The 23,224-nt window shown below is 36.3% G+C and overlaps 1 protein-coding gene across 7 annotated transcripts in view; it reads right to left on the bottom strand.

Moving 5' to 3' along the window:
• The window catches only part of AKT3 (AKT serine/threonine kinase 3), a 143,409-nt gene that overhangs the window by 58,118 nt on the left and 62,067 nt on the right, over window positions 1-23,224 (bottom strand). For 6 of the 7 annotated variants that reach the window (XM_085219640.1, XM_085219633.1, XM_085219635.1 and 3 more), the window contains one exon: window positions 7,300-7,425. In XM_085219640.1, coding sequence (XP_085075766.1) covers window positions 7,300-7,425 — 126 coding nt within the window. Of the gene's footprint in view, window positions 1-7,299; window positions 7,426-21,091; window positions 21,168-23,224 lie in introns of all 7 variants that reach the window. The other variant, XM_085219639.1, reaches the window with a different exon arrangement.

Below are 23,224 nucleotides of genomic sequence, written 5' to 3'. Positions count from 1 at the left end.
CAGAATAAAGAAATGCAATGCAAGTTACTGATTTTCTCTTTTAATTAAAAAAGGAGGTTAACCAGATGTTAATTTTATCTCCATATCCACGAACAATCTGATAATTCTAAAACATTAGGCTATCTTTTCCAAATAAAATGTACTATCTAAATTAAATAGTTATGCTAGTTAAACTCTCCTGAGCAGCTCTAACTACAAACTGTATTTCAAAACGTTCTGTTTACTTTACACCATTCTGAACCACAGATGACAAAGTTTGCTTGAAGCTGTAATTACTCTGCAAAGCTGGGAAGCCAATTAGAGGGCCTGAAACCTGCCAGTTCCAAAAAAAAAAAAAAAAAAAAAAAAAAAAAGCACAGATCATCTGTTCAGATTTTATTAAAAAGTTTAAAGTTTGAATTCTATAACTTTAACCATATAATCACCAAATTTCTTTTCCTAAATGCATTCATTCAGCATTAAAAAAAGAAAAACAAAGAAGGAACACTAATATTGTATTACTATTTCATATAAGGAAGCTTTCATCTTCAGCAGAATTTGTTGGTAGAGTTAGACAAGAATGTTAAACATATAAAAAGCCACAAAAATTTCACCAAAAAATGAACAGAAGGTTGCATATGTGAGAAATTATTTCTAATGCAAACTGAGTTTTAGCACAAAGGAAAACTTCCTATGATTATTATATGATATAAAACAAATAGTATTGAACTGCTGATGGCATTTTTTAGAACGTATATACATTTTTACTTATGTAGGGAGATATTTACATGCAGATGTTTATACCTAGCATATCTAGCTATCTATTTACATTACAATTTAATCTTTAATTTCTTATTTTCCTCTAGGTCTTTCCTTCAGAAGATAAACACTTCACTATCCCAACCTTTGCCTCTTCAGTACCTACTCCAGTTAGCTTTCTTTCTCGTGTTAAGACACACTGTTCACACGACCTTTTTTCATTACTGTTACTCTTCGCATTCTGAATCCAGTTTTCTCTAATGACTTGTGTTAGGAAAGTAGCAGAATTAATATATAATTTTCTTAACATTGACACAGATAGGCATGCTTTTGCTCACATATGAAATGCTGTGACTTTTACATGTATATGTATATAAAGAAATATATATTTATACACACACATCCTCTCAGCTTGGTCTTCTCCTGATTCTCCTACACATTTATGTACACCATCCTATTTCTCTAAGGCTTTCCAAAAGGCTCTCTCTCCTCAAGTCTCCTCTTTTCTCATTACATTTCATTTATCTGCAATATAACCCATTAAACAAGACTGGTGACCTAACAATGTATGTGAATAATTTAATATCCTTTCTTTGGTCCCCAAAAATGCAATTTTCTCCTAAAAATGTCATCCTCCAAACTGCTCCAGAGGTAGTTGTTTCCTATTGCCCCTTTGATTGTAACGCACTTCTCTTTGCATTCCTCGTTTTCTACACAGCCTTAGCACATAAGCAGTAAGTTTTCAACGTGGACTATCCCCACAGCCTACTCTCATCCTCTTTATCACTCTTTATTCAGTATCCAAATGACCATTCATATCACTCATCCTCCCTCTGCTCCATTCAGTACCATTTCATAATTTCTTTCTTTTTAGTGAGCAAGTTCTTCTTTAAACCCTCCTTAAAAATCTACTTCACCATGATGTCTTAAAAACAGGAACAAAGAAGAAGACAAAATCTAACCTGGACAGTGGATAAGTTGTTAATGTGCTGAGACCACTGTCTATTCTATAGGCTAATACTGCCTCATTGTTTTCTCATACTCCCCCCATCTGTTTGCATCCATCTGCTATCCCTTGTTTTATATTTGGAATTTTAGTATTTTGGAGCAGGAACTGACTTTTTGTTCCGTATGGGTAGAAATCCCACTCCTGTGGTGCTTGGCTCATGACTCGAACTTGTATGTGCTTCAATGCTATAACAACAACAACATATATGACTGAATAATTAACACCAAAAAAAAAAAAAAAAAAAGATTATTTTCCTTGAAACTGAAAAAGACCATCCGTGATGCACTTCACCATGCTGGGAAGTCATTTATTTACAACACTCCAAAAAGTACTGAAGTAGTGCCCTTGCCTTTTTATCATGACAATTATAGTTTGCTAGTCATCCTTTCATGCAAAGAGAGAGAATGAAAATGAGAGATCTCCACATGTTATTGCCAGGCTTTGCTTGAGGTTTTTCTTGTCTTCACAGAAGACAGTAACATAATGTATCCCTCTCTCTTACATACTAACGTCTCAATTTCATTTATGCAAATCAATGTATCACACCGGGATAAAAAGACCTGACAATATACTTTTTGACTTGCCATGCTTATACCAGGCCCTACTTAAAGATAGCTGGGGATTACAGAATGGTAAACTGGTGTCTGAGAAAGTGCTGTCCGAGAGCTGCTCTAAAAGTAATGCCTCCTATTTTATAATGTTGGCCCTGACATCAGAGGCACATGTTGGTGGGACAGCAATAGAGGTTGAACCTTCTCGCCAATATTCCATTTCGTTGCTGTGCTATCATGTTCTTTGTAACTGTTGTTTCCATGGAAAAAAATAGGAGGCATACTTTTGGGAGTGACCTCAGTAAAACTGAAGGATAAGAAGGAAGGAACTCATCCTCATTCGTGATCCAAGCTAACAAATGAATCCAAACTTCTAAGTCAAATGACTGAATACCAACTATGCCATCTAAAAACAGTTCAAAGGCACTTTGCAAACCTCTCAATTCTGGACTGACTGGTCCAGTTTCCCAGAAAGACAAACATACATACATCCAACGCTAACACTGGTAACACATTAGATTTGAGTCTGAATTTCCACAGACACATTTGTGTATTCAGCACATCATATATACAATGATTTTTTCTCCCCAAAATTATTTGCAGTGTTGAATGAATATTATTTATTCAATTGTACTGTTATTACTTTGGATTTAAATCTGTGCTGTAATTATAAGAAACTAGTTGGACGTGTATCTGCGTGTTCACGTCATCCACTGCTATGACAACCAAAAACACCTACGACTTTAAACTCAAATCTCACTGAAAAGTTAACTGTGGAGTTCCTGGAAAAGTAATTTCCATGGCAAAGTATCTTCATGGATAAGTTGATGTATACATGTATATGTATTTTCTATTCATTTCTTCCTATTCATTATTCCCTGAAAACAATTCAATTTTTCTGTTTTTTATATTCTTAAATCCCCAAAATTATAAATGTTGTCTCTGGCCAAATTAAAGATTATGATTAGTAAAAAGTAGTACATTTTACATTCAGAGTAGCCAGGGTTCATCGGTGATAATTTCTGCAGTGAAGAAAAATAAAATTAAGAAAAACATTTTATAGAAAAGTATCTTCTAGCAATAACTTGAATTTATTTCACCTGCATCACATAGTGCTTGGAAAGCAAAATATTTCAAGATACCACAAAAATTCCAAGTGACATCATTTCTGGCCGAAGTTCAAAGGCTACCACTAAAGGGATATATCTCTTTCCAATTATTCTCCACATGAAGATCAAAATGAAGGCAAAAGGCCAGTTCATGCAGACACCTCAACCCAAATGTGCTATGTGATCCCTTGCATACTCATTGCATGTGTGAGACCTTTTTTTAATGTTGGTTTTCAGTGGTTTCTCTTTTGTGTGCTTTTTTTTTTTTTTTAAATCAGTAAGGCCACAAAAGCTCTTTAAATAGAATTGGAAAGAACCACCACTTCTTCCCATCGAAGACAAGGCAGTGTACACGAAGCAGTACTGATTCTGCTTCAACAGCACTGGAACACTTAGAATCAGTGTTGTGAGATCACGTTGTTCTTTTCTGGGACCTCTAGGGGTATAAATCCTGCCATGGGGACATCCAGAGTACTAGTGTTGTTTTTTTTTTTTTTTTCAAAAGAAGCCTAATATAGGCCTTTGCCTATACCAAGAAGTTACAGCAATTGAATAAAAAATATTTTTAGACTGGTTCTGACTGCTTTAATGCCTAAGCAAAAAACAATTTAAATTAACAAATTTTGAGGTGGGCAGGAATGCACACCCACTCCATTACCATGACTCAGTCAATCAACAGTGTCTCTTGAAGCTCCAGTAACTTCATTACTTGCAACTGCTTCTCTATACCTAAAAAGAGCTAAGGCTGACTTTGAACTAGTCTCTGAATTGGGCTCTGTATGGTATAAAATACAGTAACTCCGTAGGAGAGAAAGCAAAGTGATTCCAGCACATGACCTGGTATCACCAGACAGATTTGTTCACCCTGCCACAAGCTCTGGCAGCTCAGCAGTCACAGCACAGAGAACTCACTACTGGTGCTCACATGCACCAGAAGGCTGCTCTGGGGAGGTGAGGCCACCACCTGTGGGCCTCAAAGAACAGTCACCAACGGGCCAGTCCCGAATCTTCCCACTTTATCTAGCCCATCTCCACCATACCCCCCAGTCAACTCCACCTAGCATACTTATGGTCCAGCAAGAGATCACTCACCGCCATTTCAGTCCCACATGGTTTCCCTGCCTTAATAAGGGCATATTCAGCACTGGAAGCACTGTTAGCAGGCTATAAAACATTTTTGTCCTCTCAGGCCTTTTTCTCATTCACAGGATTCACAAGGGAATACACTGGCTACAAAGGATCAGGGAGAGAAAAGTGCTCAGCTGTGGGGTTTTGGCCGTATTTCTTGGAAGAAACTTTTCTTGGAAGAAATCAGGCAGCAGCTATACGGAAAACGATACTGTATCTGGGAAAGTCTTCTAAGCTTGGTGCAGCAGGAGTGGAAGGGGGTCATTCTGTTGGGAAAATATCTGTGGGATCAAAATAACTGGTGTAACAGGGCAGGCGTAGAATTTTAAACTACAGAAGAAGTATCGTACAAAGCAGAAAGGTACAAACTTTCCAGTGTTCAACTCAACCAGTACAAAAATAATACCATGGCCTTGGCCTTTTCTGCTTAAATAACAAGCTGTAAGTAAGAGCCAAAGATGTCTATCATTTGGAGAGCAAAAAGTAGACTGAGACCACATTCTCACTTTACAGATAGCTACAAAGATTATGTGAAGATAGGACTATAAAGACATATCTTTAAGTCCCTGCCAACCTAATCAAGATGGTATTAACAGTGATCTCACACTCCATCTGCCTGGCTAGTAATTTATGAAGAGTGTACTTCACTATTACAGGAAAAATATGCTGCACTGCTTGTAGCTGCAAACCTACTGCAGCAGCTCAGGAACTCAGGGATTGCAGACTATAAAGCCCGTTCTTGAGATTTACCAGGTACTGCAGATGAGATCCGATTCACTCATACAGTGTTGTTTTGTTTGTTTGCCCTACTGATGATCTCATCGTTAGACAGATAAAATATCTGACCAAAAGCAGTCCTTTGCAATTCAGAGTATAACAGTATTCTCGCCTTATCTTTTCAGCCTTTCCACACTATATAATTCTGTACTTCTTATTCGAGATAAAATCTAACATATTTAATTAAAGTTAAAAACTGGAATCTTATAAAAAAAAATTCTTATTCCAGAAAATGTTTTACTTCCTACATTGTGATCTCCACATAGATACTTTGCTAAAATTTTATGGGATTATTTTTGTGAGGGAAAAGCTCTCGCTATTCTTGCTCTCCTCAGCAGTTATTTCTTATTAAATTACTGCTTCTCCTGCCAGAAAACAGAAAAACTCATCTCCTTTATCAATACTGTAATTCTTTAATTAATACTACAAGTTCCTTCCTTTAGCTTACATAGCCTAAGTATCTGACCTACGTTGCTTGCAAGGACTCCTGTCGTTTCTGGAAACAAATAAAAAAAATTATCCAATTCCCATCAAAACAAAGTTCAGGGGCAGCACTCTAATTTAGCATTATAGAAAATGACCTCTTGGTATCAGAAAAAAAGAGTTCAACACCAGTATCAACACAGTGGAACTAATTGTTAATTCCGCATTTCTTCACTTGGCAGAACTACTGTTTGGATCATCCTTCTCACTGCAATGGAAAAGGAAGACTAGGTATGCAATGAAGAGCACAGTAAAGCAGGGCAAAAAAAACTTGCTGTAATTCTACAGATATTCTTGCCCTTGGTCATAGAGCAAGAAGTATCTAGGAAACTATTAACTGCTATAAATGAATGGGTTATACAGTCAGAAGAATGGCTGAAGAATAACATCCTATGACTTGGTCAGTGCTAGGTCTACCAACTCTCATGAACAACTTAAAGGCATCACTGCTTTTAGCACTGCATAGCAACAAGGTAAAATGAGTCTCTAGTATTAAAAGGCTTGTATACTCTATATCATTTGTAAGACTTCTACCATCATCAGAATGTGCAAGGCTTTCCTCCTCCAACTGTAGTCAAGACACGGGATTGGAACCCAAGATTACTTCCATCAGTAATGCAAATAAAGGAAATTCCTTCCCTACATACACCTGCTCTTGTGGCTCCAACATTCTCCTTTAAAACTAAGTACTGCCATTTATTGTATTGCAGTACACTAAACACATTTCGAAAGAAGTTGGTTACATATTCTAATACTCGTTCCTTCAAAAGTTTATAGCCATAATATACACAAATCTTACACTTGGGGATTTTTTTCCCCTTAGCTTAGCTCTGCAAATATTTTCATTTCTGTTCAAAAATATTCTATCAATCTCACAACCCCCCAAAAAAAAAAAACCTACTAACTTGTCTTCTAAAAACATTTTTGAAAAAGAAAAAAGCACAATGTCTTCATTTTATCCAGTAGATTCATACTTTGTAGCTTTGCTAATATATGCAAATTATCTGATTGCTCAAAATTACTGACTAACCAGGCTGGAGAGCTGATTACCTGATTATCCAAGAGAAAAATAATTTAGCACGATTTAGTGCCATTTGACAGTCTAGATAATTTTCTAATTAATTTGAGTTTTCAAGTGAATTCAGAGATACTACCAAAAAATAAAGAGGGCAGTGGTATGAATACAAGTAAGCTTTCTAAGGATTTTCATCTTAAAACAATCATTTATCAAATGTTGTCATTAGTAACAAATAATTTAGATAGACATAAAATAAAAACAAAAATGGAGGACTTAGATTTTAAAAATAATTCACTTATGATAAAATCTTTAATGCCATTTGTAAGAAAATCTTGTAGAGCTGGACACGAGACTGGGGGGGTACTAGCCTGACAGAAGGCATCAAACTTGCACTGTTATCAATAAATTCCGAACTACGCATTCAGCAAAATGCAGCAGATATTTAGTCAGTATGCTAAGAGAATAATAAGTACTGGAAATACATACTTGCCACTGAAAAGTTGTTGAGTGGATATGGCAGATCCACATCCTGGGGCTTCTCCTTATAGCCTATGAAAGAACCATCTGTCTTTAGCAGGAAATATCTTGGCCGCCAGTTTTTTATATATTCTCCTAAATGAGAAAAAAAAATGTGTTCATTAGTACTGTAGAGGAAAAAAAAAAGCCAACTTGATATTAAAAAACATATCATCAATGTCTAACATTAATTATACCAAAATCTTTCCAGATGTTTTCAACTTACAAAGGAAACTAACTTCCTCCAAAAGAAGAGAAAATATAATTGCAATTGAAAACCTGGACTGTAGAATGATGCCTCTGTGATAAGGAGCTACATGCACTGTACTATATTCTGTACATCGAAATTTCATTACACCATACTCTTCCCAGTATTCCATCTTTGTACCTGTAAACAGTCTGAAATTCGGTACAGGTGAAAGTGAGCACTACAGCTCAACTTGCAATAAAAAAGTAAATGCCATTTACTACAATGTAGAACATTCACCCTGCTGAACCAAAGCAAAAATCATTAAGTTCATTCAAACATAATCTATCAGCAAGAAGACTGAAGGTATCCAATCCAGTTACCTTTTACAAGATAAGTCAACCAATAAACACATCGCCTCCACTTTCACCCTACTCAAGTTGGAAAGGAAGGTTCTGCAAGCCATGAGGTATTCAGGAACAGAAACATTAAGAACAAGACAGAAGAGAGGTGGTAGCTAGCTCTGGTGTTAGACCAGTTGGAAATATCTACACTGATACAGCTGGTCTGAACTGATTTCACAATGAGAGAATCCCACCTCAAATTAACAAAAAAAAAAAAAAAAGCATGAGAAAAGAAACATAACTTTAATACCAATAACAGTGAAAAATTGTATCATTACTTGAAAACATACAGATGCTTCTTTAATTATGTTTGCTGAATACTTGAAAATAACAAATATAGGCCTAACTAAAGGAAAGATTCTTAAGAATATTTCAAATATCTCCCATAAAAAAAAATTGCAGAAATATGCCTGGATCAAAGAGTTGAAGCCAAAACAAAGCCATACACATCGTATCAACCCAGTATGAGTTTAAAAAATATTAGCATTCTAGTGTCTTTCTTAACGTTGAACAGTTCATAATGAATCTTACGTAAGGTTCGCATATACTACTTGTTTCCAGGAGACTGTTATGATAGACAGTGCCTGTTGGTTTAAAATCTATAAAGACTTTAGCCTTCTCTGGAAGGTGCATTCACTGGGAAGGAGGCAGCTAAAACAACAGAAGACTTGCTCAAGGGCAGCATCCAATATGGACAGAAGTACAGCCAAGCCAGGTCAGCCATTCAAAGTTTCCTTCCTTTCTGTAAGGAACAAACTGCAAAGGGGTAAGCAGACTCTCCAAGAGTTAGGGATGATAGGGTAAGAACGCTAATTAGTCACCTCAGGAAAAAACAGAAACTATTACTAACTCCTACTATTAACACAGACACTGTCTGGAATCAAATCTATTAAAAAAAAAAGAGATCATTTCACCAGCTGCCCTTAAAGACACTTATTCCCTTCTCTTCTTAGGGCAACATTTCATGTTGCATTTAGCTTCTACCAGGTACTCAAAGTCTCTGAATCAGAAAACTGAACAGATTTTTGATCATCTAATCAGTTTTGCAGTCAACATCCTGCTTAGAGAAAAAACATTAGAAGAATATGACAAATACTTCCAAGTACTTCTCTGAACAGGGTAAGATATCAATACTGAATGGCAAGTACCAGACTGTCCATGAGTACCACTGTATTTCTATCTCTGCCCTGCAAACTATAGCAAGACACAGGCTGCACAGCTTACAATGGCAGCTCCAAAAGTAACATCTCCTATTTTATTCTGTTGGCCCACAACATGAGAGGCAGATGTTGGTGGTATGGCAGTAGAGGCGGAATCTTACCACCAATGCTCCAATCTTCCATTACCATTTAATTCCATTTAATTGCCACGTGACAGATGGCAGCAGAGAGTCAGTCTGACAAAATGGCATCTGACATGGCAATGCATATGAAGTAAAGGTGTGAAATTGAATTCCTCCATGCAAAAAAAATTGCATCCATTGACATTCATTAATGCTTGTTGAACACTGGTGGAAACCAAACAGTGTATGTGAGCACAGCGAGGCAGTGGGAGGTGCCTTTTAAGCAACCTATGTAAATGCAACAGTTGATTCAGAAGTACTCTGTATTTCATTCATATACATTTTTCTTTGAAGAGTATTTCCCTTAAGTGTTTCCCCAAAATGAATCAAAGTAACCCCATCTTTTCAAGACTTCTGTCCAGACACACACCAAAAATACATACACACACACACACACACATATAAATATTAAAAAAAAATCCATTTTTTCCTTTAAATGATCAACAATCAAATCATTCTTCAGCAGATATACAGGAATATTTATCATCTGCTCTTTATTTATTTTATAATTTAATTAACAAATGGGTGAACATTTAAACAGTAATATCAGTGAGCAGTTCACTTAACTGCTTAAGTGGTTTAATGGCACTCAGGATAAAGTCTAGGTGCCCTCTTATAAATGAATTCCTCCTGTACAACCTGTTTAAGGACATTTTATTCCATACTTCTTAATAGACATGTTTACTGAACTGCTTTAAAAGATATATCCTCTACACACAAAAAGAATACTAAAACACAGCAGAATATTGGGAAAGAAAAAAAAAAAATTTGTGTGACTTCTAACTTACCAGCCCTGTATAAAACAAACCAAACCAAAATATTTTACAGTATAAGCAATATTTAATTACTCTAAATATGTTTGGGGTATTTGCTTCCCAAATACTTAAGGGAACGTGAAGGGGAAGAAAAGCAAAAAGGAAAAAGAAAAGAAAAAAGGAAAAAGAAAGGAAAAAAAGAGAAAGAAAAGAAAAAAGAAAAAAGGAAAAAGGAAAAAGGAAAAAAGAAAAAGGAAAGAAAAAAGGGAAAAAAAAAGGGAAAAAAAGGGAAAAAAAGGGAAAAAAAGGGAAAAAAGGGAAAAAAGGGAAAAAAAGGGAAAAAAAGGGAAAAAAAGGGGAAAAAAAGGGGAAAAAAGGGAAAAAAAAGGGAAAAAAAGGGGAAAAAAAGGGAAAAAAAAGGGAAAAAGGGAAAAAAGGGGAAGGGGGAAAGGAAGAAGAGAGGAGGGAGAAGAAACAGGAAGTCTACATCTGGAAATTCCTTAACTCAAGTGAAAAGAAATTCTATGAGAAAGGAGAAGTCCACATAGGCCGTCCAAAACCCAAGACACCCTAGAAACCTAACGAAACATAGCAGCAGCACTTGAAAAAGCACTGGATCCACCATAGAGAATTAATCAGTTTGTACCCAACTTCCTGCTGAGTTAATGTAAGCTAAATTATTATTTGCTTAAATTTACACCCTACTAAGTTGAAAACCATGTTTTCTTAGAATATGTTTATTAGACTGTAAGAAGAGGCTTCTAATTTCAACCACTGCAGCAAAGAAAGCCGAGTAATACATACACATCTTTAATTCCAATCAGTTTTTAAAGCTGCTTGAGAAAAGTAGCAGTAGAGTATGTATCTCAGATACACACAAAATAAATGCATGCACATGATACACAAAATACAAAATGAGAACCTGTTTTGGGTTGTGAGGGTACGCTTTTTTAATAACTATGGTAGAGCACATCCCAAAGAGGAAATATGACGTCACAGCACTCCTGACACACATGAAAATACAATCTGATCTTCATGCAAAATCCACACTCATAAAATGCAACTTTTTAATTAATGTTGTATTTAATAATACACTGGATAACAACGTTAACAAATAACACTTAATGAAGGTTTGTTTAGAACACAACCCTTTTGGCGAGCTCTGTACTTGCCAACTGCAACCTTAATAAATTGTTTGCCTTTGACAGTCACGAGAATCTGGCCTTCATGTTTCAGAAAACATGTTTATTCTAGAAATGCAATGTCTGTAGCTCTAATACTACTGAGGATCTCCACAAAGAAGAGTTATCTAGGAAATCACGAGTGTTCACCACATCCACGCTGGATAAGCACATCACTACGAGTTTGTCATTGTTTCGTTTCACCTCAGGATTCAAAGCATCTCTTCAAACACACACTTCACCTCAGATTCAACAGTTGCTATTTTCAGTCTCATCCATTTGTAACTCTGAGTATACAGAAACGTAGAAAGTCTTAAAAACTTTTTTAGTGATGAATTAATCTTATTATTAAAAAACTAAGCAAGCTTTAAAAGAGCACTTTTGCAAAATGTCTACATTTTTTAATATGTAAATGGTTTTAGAGGTGTGAAGGAAATGTCTTTAACATACAGAGCTGATAAGCAACAGAAACCTGAGTTCAAAAACTTGCTTGCTTAAAAGAAGCAACAGCTGCCACACAGACATAAGTGAGATTTAAGGGAAGGGGGGAAAAAAAAAACCCTCCAAGTAGAGAACACAAAAAAAATCTGCCTCTTGTCTGTGTCATCAATTTACTACAGTGGCTTTAACAAAGATAATACACAAATACTGTTCTCCTCATTGTGTCGGCTTTTTTTTGTTGTTTGTTCAGAGGCACCTCTGTGTTAAATTAGACTGTAGTTCCCCTGTACTAGCATTTAATTAATAGTTAGGAACAAACTGAATGTTTAAGAACGTTAAGCGGAATTATAAAAAATAAAATTAATCATATGCATATGCAGGTTTTCTTTTAAAAGAAACAACCTTAATGAATGCCGGGTCAAGTGAAATACCAGAAGCAGTGCCAGTGGTTTTGAGATTGAATTTACTTACCTTGGCCCTCTGAGGGCAGTGTTACCTAACGCACGATTAAAAGCAGCAGCAGGCTGTGTGACTAAGTCAGTAGGCACCAGCACATGTAAAACACTCCTGTTTAATATTTACCTACCTGTGATTTCATGACAACAAATATCCAATACAGTTCAAAGCTACTGTAAAAAAGAAATGCTTCTTTAAATTAAAAAATATACCTGTCTTCATGATTCAGTATAAGCTCTCCAATATAGCATAATATGTAACTATATCATTCTGCAAAAGCTTTAACAGAATCTTACTGCACATCAAAAACATTAAATCACACGGTTTTACCCAACATGCATTAGCATTTGAAAAACTATTTTTATTATGTACTCCCTCCTAAAAATTTTCCAGCACTGCAAAGAAAAGAGGAATTTGGACCTAAGTCTTTGATTCTGTCTCTTACACTGTGAGACAGTGATTACTTATTTATACTGTTTTCCCGCAGCTCCCAGTAACATTAAATGACATTTTAAGCACATCTGTACTTACGTTAGACAAGTGAATTTTTTCAGTCACAAGGAGGGAATGGGCAACATTTCAAGCTGTGTGTGGGCATTAGCCTATACCAGAGCTAAGCTTCCATGACGCCTCCCACAAACTGGGGAACAAGGTTTCCAAACACAAGGTTTGGATGTCCATGTAAGCAGAATGCCTTGCTAAGATAGGGACACTTGAGGACGCTTGAACTTTCTCGTGACATCGCCGCAGCCCAATGTAGTTAAGAAGATTGTATGTTCTGCTTTTCACAGCCACGTGGTCAGAAAGCAATGAAAACTACACAGATGTTCAAATTTTGCAGAATGCATCAAGCAGGCTCAGCAACACACCCTAGAAATTACTCAGCTGAGCAAGAGAAGAAGAAAGCAAGACAACCTTCTCCCTCATGGCAGCCAAAGGGCACTGAAGAGCAACAAACAAGAGGGCTATTTTTTCTTAAGCAGCAGCAGGTTATGCTCAAAACCAAAAGCTGCCACAGGTAAAGCAGAAAGTTCCAAGCAGAGGTGGAATCTCACAAGGGTGAAGCCATCAAGCAACTGTCCATGATCTCAGCATGCTTCTCTGCATCTACAGCTGCAGGAAGAACCAAGCCTCCCAATGGGAGAAGCCTCTCTTCTTCTATTGCAGGGTATGGTTCCTCTCAGGCTTTGAATGCAACCTACAAGTGTTCGAGTGAGGGGTTCACTAGGGCTTACATCACCGCTCAACCCTCATCTTCTCACAAGGACTACTGGAGTAAGTCAGTGTTCTGTCCTGTATAAACGCAACCCTGCTTCAGCTTCTGTTGTTCATTCAAAGCTTTCCCACTGCATCAATAATTTTTTATTTAAAATATATAAAAATTTAGAGGAAAATACTCAGTAACAGACAGACATGCCACTATGCAAATGACAATGCAGTTTTCAAAACGGGCATCCAAAATTACTGATGCGTTCTGGCATCTCATGGAAAATAAATGTTGACAATGCATACTCAATTTTAGCATGCAGAAGATTTTGTCCTTTTAAAAAATTGTACCAGAAATATGAAGTTAGCTGACATCCTGACAAATTGAGAATTGACCTTTACAATGTCCACTTTGAGCCAACAGGAAGAAAAATCTGCCAGTTTCAACATCACTCTCACTTCCCTTCCATTCTTAAAGGATAAGAATTAGAACAACAAATAAATTAAAGAGAAGTGAATATTAGCACTGTCTGGAATAGCACAGTACTGGATTACATCAACATCCGTGAACAACAAAGGAGATCAATATTTTCTAAATGTCTGCTGTTCAGGAATGGAAAACCAAGGTCAACATCCTAGAAACATTTAAGGACACTGTGCACATTTTATACATTTCTCTCTTGCTTACAGCTTTATAATACTTGAACCCAAAATGCTACATTTGTTGCTTCTTAGAGCAGTTTGCCAGTTTTTAATAGAACTAAGATGCATTTATAATAACTGCAAGAAGAAAAAAAAATTAAATATTGTCTCACTGGATTTTTTAATTGATATAAAGTCGCAAGTTCTCAATACTAGTAAATATTTATGATTTCTTAGGTAGGACTATCATCATCAAGTGGTATATAACTGAAAACATGCAACTTTCCTTTTTTTCCCCTCAGTTATTAGTAGACCAAAATAACTTTTCTTAGATTTTGTAAATATTTCAAGAGTAAGACAAATATACAAATATTCATCCACAAATTACACCAGAAAGGCACTCAGCTACAGCAGCTTTGATTTAATACATGTATAGGTAAAAACATATATATTAAATGATAGAATGTACATGATTTTTACACATAGCTAGGTGGAATTAAACATCATCTCAGTATTCTTTACTTTCAATTTTTTGCATAAAACTGCCAACTATAGCTTACACAAGAAATCTTAAACTTTCCACTGTTTACAAAAAAGAATATGATAAAGTTTGACAGAGGCATTATCATCGAGCCGAGTTTCTTCAACAGATTAATGTGCTGTCAGAAATTTTGTCTTTCCGCTCTTAAAACAGGTATACTTGCAAACATGTTTTTGCAAAGCAAAGTGTCTCACTTTTACAATTGGCATATCTCAGTAATTTTAAAGTATGTCCTCTAAACATTATGCTTTTCACTAGATATGCACCTAGCCCAAGCCCCTGTCAGGTGCCAAAAAACTAGCACAAATATTATTCATCTGAAATTTTTTTTTCCCTCAAGCACACCATTAAAATAAACCTTCTCACTTTATCATTTAGTCCACATCTTTTGCAAACAATCAGTTTAAGACACACAGAAACACTCCTTAAACTGCTTGAGCTGAAAGAACAGTTTTGTTACTGCTGTACACTTCAGGATTTACTTGGAAACTCTTTGGGTGCATGACATTATGATAAACAACAATGCAACATTGCCCACAGTACTTCAGGCTTCACACCAGCCATGACACATGAAGGCAAATGGAACAGCTCCGTAGAAGAACCAACAACTCAGCTAGAAGGCAAAAAGCAGTTCACCAACTGCAGTGCCACTGATCTGTGCCTAGACTCAGATGCAGAAATCCTACTTGAGTAGGTGGCAGTCACACCTGAATTTTCATTTGAAGACATAATCCAGAATTGACTTTTTCTGCTCAGCCAAGATGATGACAAAAGTTGACAACAAATGTTTCACATGTAGCTATTGTCATCAATGACCTACAAACCTGATGCATATTAGACCTAAGATGAAAGACAGCAAGAAGTTTGCTTTTTTTCACATATTCAGAGTAAACAGTGGTTAGTTTCACTCAGATAATACTGAAGTCATGCTGTGACTAACCAACAATTCATGATATATACTGATGATTGATGATATCATGATTACAGAAGACAAGTTTACAATCTGCAGCCACAGCGCTCCTCAACCACAATTTCATTTCCCACTTCTCAGTTCAATGCAGATATCAGAGTGCTGAATTTGCACATAACATTTATGGGGGGGAAAAAAAAAAAAGTTTCCTTCTATATCCTTAAAATAAGAGATCACCTGGATCAGATAATGCTTTCCTTTGGCCTTTCTGGGCAAGTTTAATTTCCATCCACATTTGTATCGATTTTCACATTTTTTCACATTAATCTGGAAACACATATTGAGTAGAAATCACTAAACAAGAAATAAGAAAGGATTTTAGAATAAGAAACAGTGATCCAAATTTTGTTTTATTTTATGTGGAACCATCAAACAGGAAAATACACAAGTTATGCCTGACCGGCTCCTTGCCTTTGGAGAAAGAACTGAAAATAAGATCAAGTGAAAGAGAAAATTAGTTGCTAATCTCATTCTAACCCCTAGCATTTACTTGCCTATTATACAATAGCAGACAATCACCAATTAGCACTTTCTGCATAAGAAAAGCTCAGGATGCAATAGCAGGGCATGCAGTGTATCAGTCCTGAGGTAGACAAAGCTACATAGGAACTTGTGTAGCACCTGTCCTCCACATGTCTAAGACTGAAATAACTGCGTTAGTTTTCCTACTTCCGCAAGTACCAAATTTATCAAGACTTTTTTCTTTTTTTTAATCCACCACATGGAGAAATCAAAAGTTTTCTCTGCTGAAAGAAAAGGCTCTTTTTGGGAACAAACAATGGAGAGAAGGAAGATATTAAACTCCTGAACTAATTAACAGAAGTAAAGGAGGCGGTGGGGACAATGATAATTAATATGTACCCTCCTCCTAACCAAATCTCCACATACATTCATTCTGTATATGCACACACAACAGCAGCATCATAAACCGTCTCAAGTTCTTGCCATTATTCAGTTCGACATCTGCACATGTTTATGCGTCTCTCCAAACAACCTCTTGAACACCCTGCTGGAGCTGTCATTTTTTTCTTCTCCCTATCTGGCAGATGGCAAGTCAACAATCGGCATCAACAGCAGCCGAATATCTCCCCCCTCCATCCGACCCCCCTAAACAGACACAATAATAACTTCTTTGTGCTTCCCCACAATGCAGCTGCTTAAACCATTTCGCTACAAGGCTGCTTTGCCTTAATAAAAAAAAAAAAAAAAAAAAAAAAAAAAAAATCCCTTCTGTCAAGTCTAAAAAGCAGCATAATGTTAAGCAAGCTAAAGCCACAGCACAGCTGCAAACGGGCAGACACATTGACAGCTCCTCCCTTAACAAAGCCCTGTGAATTGAAGGGGGTTCATCTGAGGCTCACACAGTAATTAGTATAAAAAAGTCCGACAGCCTCTATTATGCTAGGAAAAAAAAACTGGACAGAACTGGGCTGCTGTTTTGCGTCAAGAGTTCTGCTGCAGAGTAGATAAATCATGTTGGGTTTTTTTCCTCTCTTTTTAAAGACAGTAATAAGGAGGATGAGAGAAGCTAATTTGAAAACTTGGACACAGTAATTGTACCATATGGTGAGCATTTATCCCTTCTGAAATACACGCTAACAGTCACTTACATGCACAGTGCTTTGTTTTACAGTTGTTATTCTCTCTACCATATTCATAAAATGGATCTGAATATTCGATACTCCAGAGAAGTTGTGTGTAATTAGCAACAAAACTGCCTGAGCTTAATATATTGGCCTACCATAGCAATCTAGTTAATTGCAGAAAATCCCATGCCCCCAAATTTAAATAGTGTCCACTCGAAGGATTTTTTTTTATTCCTCCCAAACTAGCTGAATACCATACACAAAAAAGTTCAGGGAAGTCATTTATTGACAGCAGCACTCCTCGACAGCGTTGACTCTAAAATGCATGATCAGGATAGATTTTACTTGTTATCCACGCAGGAGTGAGGAATTAATTCAAGAACAACTTGAGGGTAACCTCAGAATACTGAAGTTCCATCCTACTTGGAAAAGGAATTGCACCATAAACTTACATGGTGAAGCCAAACTCTGGAGTGTGACACGGCTAGAAGACAAAGACTTCAAGTCCACTTCCCCACTTCCACCCCCATGTTCTTCCGGATTGTATTTTCATGTATTTTTGTTAGCACTTCAAACACTTCATTCACAAGGATCCTGAAAATCTTGAAAATGTACCATTCAACCCTCGGGGTCTGCTTGCTCTTTGCCACACATTTCCAGCCTTTCACCTTGCTTATGACACCAAATTATAAGGAAATCACTACAGATAAGGAATCAGGTGAGCAAAGCTTGGAAAACCTTCTATGAATAAAGAAAAAACTGTATTTAAGTAGGAAAATTAATATATCTTAGAAATACTTTTTATAGAAAACAAATTGTAGTGAACTTCCAAGCAAGAAAAATAAAATCTCAAGTAGAAGATAAAAATGTGATGAAAAATTAACCAGGAAAATGAAGTCTTTAACTAAGGATAATCGTATTCTCAAAGAACCAGAATAGTGCCTTTATCTAAGAAGATAACAAAAAATCTACTTTGCACTTTTTCAGGTAATGAATATCTTCAGCGCCTCTGGCCCAAAAACAGGCACCAGACCAGAGTACTGGGGGCTATGGGATCTCAGGGGAATAGCCCCCAAAGAAAAACCGAAAAAGGTTAAGAAGAAACGTGAAAATTTCAAGTCAATTTTCAGAATTGTAATCTAAGAAAACTGTTTCCAAGTTTTAATCATACTCTTAAGTAATGTAAACTGACAGACAATAAACAAAGCATCACTGCCTTTCAGTAGAAAAATCATTCCCATCATACCTATGGGATTTCTTTCAAAATGTCAAGAAAATAGAGACTAACTGACACAATTTATTCCAACTTTTTAAAACATTTCAATAAGTCTAAGGGAATCAGTAGCTCTGTGAATAATAATTTTTAAAAAGCTATGTGGTGCAACAAAGTAGAAATGGAAATTGGGTAAAAGACTGCAGAACAGGATCTTATGGTCCAATTCCAATCACCCATGCTCTACTGTTCCCTGTTACCAACATTTTTAGTTAATATATTAATCAGTGATCTGAGGCCATCGCTGCATGTACTGCATGGCAGTAAAACTGTTCAAGATTTCTGAGAATGTGAAGAATTTGAGTGGCAAAGCTATTTGAGTAAGCAAAGAATGAGCAGATGAAATGCACTGAAGAACAGCTCAAATTAATAAATACATACTCATACACTCTGTAGTTTTAAATTAATCACCAAAGACCAATCAACGTAACCTTTGCTTAAGTTTGCACTATTGAGAAGAAAGAAAATTAAACACTATCATAAAGGTACAAAATTTTAGGAACACTGAAAATATTATCCTTCAATTATAAACAAGTGACAGTTTTGCTGACTATATTAAAAAAAAATAACAAGAGAGTAGAAAGGATACAGAGACAAAACAGACAAGGAGTTACAAAGAAGCAGAGGAGAGAATGACTTGATTAGGCTTCAGTTTGGAGGAGGGTCTACAACAAAAGGATTTAATCTCAGTAAAGACCAATAGCAGAACAACTGGTCTTAAGAAAACAAATTTTCATAAGAGTTCAGGAGCAGATTTTCAAACACTCACACCCACAGTTACAGCTGGAGTCTGTAACACTGCTAAGCACCTAATGGTTTGCACTATAAAGTTACCAGCCATGCTCCCACCAATTCAGCACCAGTAACTCTGAGCTCCTTCAGAGAAATCAAGTATCTCCTTCAATGCCGTGATGCATCCCTTTTTTTTTGTTTGCTGTTGTTGTTTTTTGGAAGAAAGTCTCACATTCAGGAAGTTGGACTAAACATTCAACACGCTGTTCCTTCTAACTGAATATACCTTACTCCTAACACCAACCTGTAACTAGCCAGGCAGTGCAGACAGTGAATGAAAGTCCCACTCCTTGTCCACCTTGGGTCATCTTAAATACAGCCTATAACCAGCACAGTGCATTTGGGAAGGTGAGGAACACTTGTGAAAGAAGTGGGCTGTGCATCCCATATCTCACTCCAATGTGTCAGCAGTGCCAATCCATGCAGCTGAGGCAGGTCTACACCAGAAGCACACCCCAAGAAGAAAAGGATTTTGATCTGATCAAAACAATTTCAGCTCACTGTACAGCTAGTACTTGCACAAAGGAGAAACAGGGGAATAATAGGCTGGGGACACAAAAGATGCAATGGAGAAGAGGCATCAGCACGAACTGATGCAAAATTAATGACTGATGAATTGGACTGCCGGCCTAACACGTGGTGGCAATTCTTGTTTTCCAGTTAAGCTACAAAAGCAGGTCTGAGTGATTCAAATTTCTAAGATCAACTACATCACTATGCAATGATGTTACTGCTGAGACAGAATTAAACCAGGAATTTTCCTAATACAATTTCAGATTTTATGAAAGCAAAGTATATTGGCAACATTTTTTTTTATTACACATGTACACACAAAAATTATAGATAAACATATACATTCACATTAAGGAATATGCACAAATCTCTCTACTTTGGCAAGTAACTGAAAATTTACATAAAGTTTCCAATACAAAAATCACTAGAAATAAAGTACGTTGACATATATTTGTGAAGCAGTAATGGCAATTTTATGATATCAACAAAATCTCAGCAATGCAAACAGAGATCCCAATACAAATTGATATTTTGATTTAGCCATGAAGTACTTCCCATACCAGAGACAGCATCAAGAAGATGAGAACTTGGTCAGTAATGTATTTTCTTAAACTTGCAGACTATAATTAAAGCAACTGAAGCTAAAAAACCAACCCAGTTTTCAACCACAGGATTCTACATATTTCTAAAATATTTTACTGCCTTAAAATGAATAAAACTACTTGTAACGCCCACATATGAATCATAATACAGTTTAATTTTAATATACATATTTTACAGTATTTTATCTTGCATGATTTGGCTACATTACAATTGGAATAAACGCTCAGGCAAATGAGATAATTTTAAAGTCTTTCACTTCAAGTTTTTCCACTCATCTGAATTAAAAGAAAGCTTGACTAATGAGCAGAAACGTGAAATTCTTAAACCTGCAATTTTACTAGCACAAGAATTTTGCCTCATTTTCAAAATCCTTTAGAAACTTTTAAAACAGAGCTACTAAATATGAATTCCAAAATTCCAGTCACAATGTGGAATTTAAAAATTACTGACCCAGGTAAGGCATAGAAATTTAACTAACTGAATGTGGCAAACTCAGGATGAGGTTTGGTACTGATGTTCACTAACATCCACTTTGTGCTTTCTCTGCACTTTTTTTTTTTTTTCCTAAACTGAATTTCCTAGCAGTTTTTAATGATTTAGCCTCCAAAACAACTTTGACATGAAAGTCAAACTTATCAGAAGACCTGAGACAAAAAAAAAAAAAAAAAAAAAAAAAAAAAAAAAAAGCTCTACTTCATTCAATGCAGAAGAATATAATAGGAATCAATAAGCAATGATAATTTTCCAAAATATATTTGTGTTAATATTGAAATAACAAAACCATTTTGACATGGTTTTAGTGGACATATTTCTCTTCCAGAAAGTAAACAGTATAATTTTCTAATTAGGAAAAAATGGAAACTGACTTACAACACTGACTTCAAAATCCTTGTGAAAGTCTGTACTGGTGATGTCACAAATTCTGTCACATCTGAGCAGGTATTGTCTGTAGAAGGTTCAGAAATGTCCATTTTAATCAAAACATTTATTAGAGGTAGTAGTGCATTCCATTTCTATTTTAATGAATTACAGAGTTCTCTAAAGAATTATGGTTGCAACTCTCTTCAAAAGTAATGAACTAAGTAAAACCTAACTATCTGAAATATACTATGAGTACTTGTCTATAATGGATGTAGGAAATAGCGAGAGGAGGTTTATGTACTTCCACCAGACTTTAATAACGATGTTCACATAGCACTGATGTAACCATTCACATTTCCTCATTTGCTTAAAATGACCTACAAATCATAACTTCTTCACAGCACAATGCCAGTGGTAAAATACTACTAAAGAGAAAAAGCAATGTCTTGTGCTTGTTTACGTTTATTCTTAAATTAAACCCTTCAATTTCACTGCACTTTGGAGCAAAATATTTTCTTCCCACTGCAAAACACTACCTAATAAACCACTATTTTTCTTACATCTGAAGGTTAAGAGCACACGAGTCAAGAAATGCTCACTTAACCGGTCCAAATCCCCAGGAAAATTTTAAAGAGAGATTTTTCAATGAGATGTGTATATCTGTTCAGCTAGATAAAGGTTGTGAGTGTCTGAGAAAAACTTTTCCTTCCTTCCCTTCTACCTGTGCAGTCTGGAAAAACGGCACCTCCAGAAGTGTGCCCTACTGCCTGGGGGAAGGAATTCTAACTGTGCAGGTGAAGAACTCTCTAACATTCACTTTGGTATGCAGAGCACAGATATGGTAAGATTCATTTGATACAAGTCATCTATATTCTATAATCATTTATTTATTTTCCCAGTAAAGTTAACAAAATGAAGAAAAAGCATTGCCAAGAAAAGCTTACAGTGAGAAAAACAGATTTAGATACAGAACTTCTGAAAACATCATCTAAAATTTCCTGCTTCTGACTTAAGAACTGGAATGAATGGCAACAGAATAAAGCTATGTTTTTACCTCGTTTTTCAAAGAGAAACAAATCTGATACCAGAATTAGGTACGAGGACATATGGGCAGTCTATCACCTGACTACCAAACAACAGTACTAAAGCTCACACATGTTTGTTAATCCCAAGAGTAAAACACTGCTTTGTCTTCTGGAGGTCGTGCTGCAGATGAGTGCCCGTTATGATGCTGATGCATTTTTCCATGCTAAGCTCCTTGGGGAATTTGAGCTCACCATCAGTAGAACAGACAAATTTTTCATCTCCTCTGTCCTGAAAGTATTCTGTCTTTTTGTTTATCAAGTCTGTATGTAAGAATAGCAAGTATCAGCAGCACAGCTGAAACGGTCTCAACAAAGGACTGTCTTCTGAGAACCTACAATTTTATACCGCGACAATTTACTTTTCAGTGACATCTTGATCTTGTACCAACAGACCACAATTGATAGAGACAGACTGAAATTTAGTGACATGATTATTGGTGACAGACAGCAAGCCCTCTCCAGACAATCTGAGATGATTAAGGGGAGGGCTGCTTTCCAGAGATACGGCTGCTCTCTACTGTACTCTTTATCTCCATGGGGAGCAGAGTAGGGTGAGCCCAAGCGATCAAAATAAGCTACAGAAACACGCCAGCCCTCTAGAAGTTCTCACTCTCTTGAAATAAGGCAGTCTGCAAATTTCTCCAGTTCCAATAAAACACCTCACGGAAGTTCACGTTATTCTTTGGTGTGGTGGTTTTTTGTTGTTACAATTTGGTTTTGTTGTTGTTCTTTTGTTTGCTTTATAATTCCCCCTTCCAACCCTACGGCTTTCTCCGTCTGATCCACCAGTTATGCAGCTCACTAGTCCAACAGGAAAAGGAAAAAAAAAAAAAAAAAAAAAGGAACTGGGGATGTTGAATGGGGGAGGTAAGAGAGGAACAGGACAGTGTCCTATCAGATCAGATGACTGACTCCATCAGCCTGCAAGTCATATTCATGCTAAAATCAGCACAAAGTGGCCACAGGGATGCATTCCAGACAAGCTTTAGCTGAACCTCCTCTGTCATTAGCAGCATACTGCTAGATTTGATTAGAAGTAAAAAGAAAACATCCTCTG

Source organism: Meleagris gallopavo, chromosome 2, assembly GCF_905368555.1.
Source record: "Meleagris gallopavo chromosome 2, MGAL_WU_HG_1.1, whole genome shotgun sequence".
Taxonomy (NCBI): domain Eukaryota; kingdom Metazoa; phylum Chordata; class Aves; order Galliformes; family Phasianidae; genus Meleagris; species Meleagris gallopavo.
The sequence above is the reverse complement of the archived record's forward strand: the minus strand, read 5'-3'. Positions and strand labels throughout refer to the sequence as shown.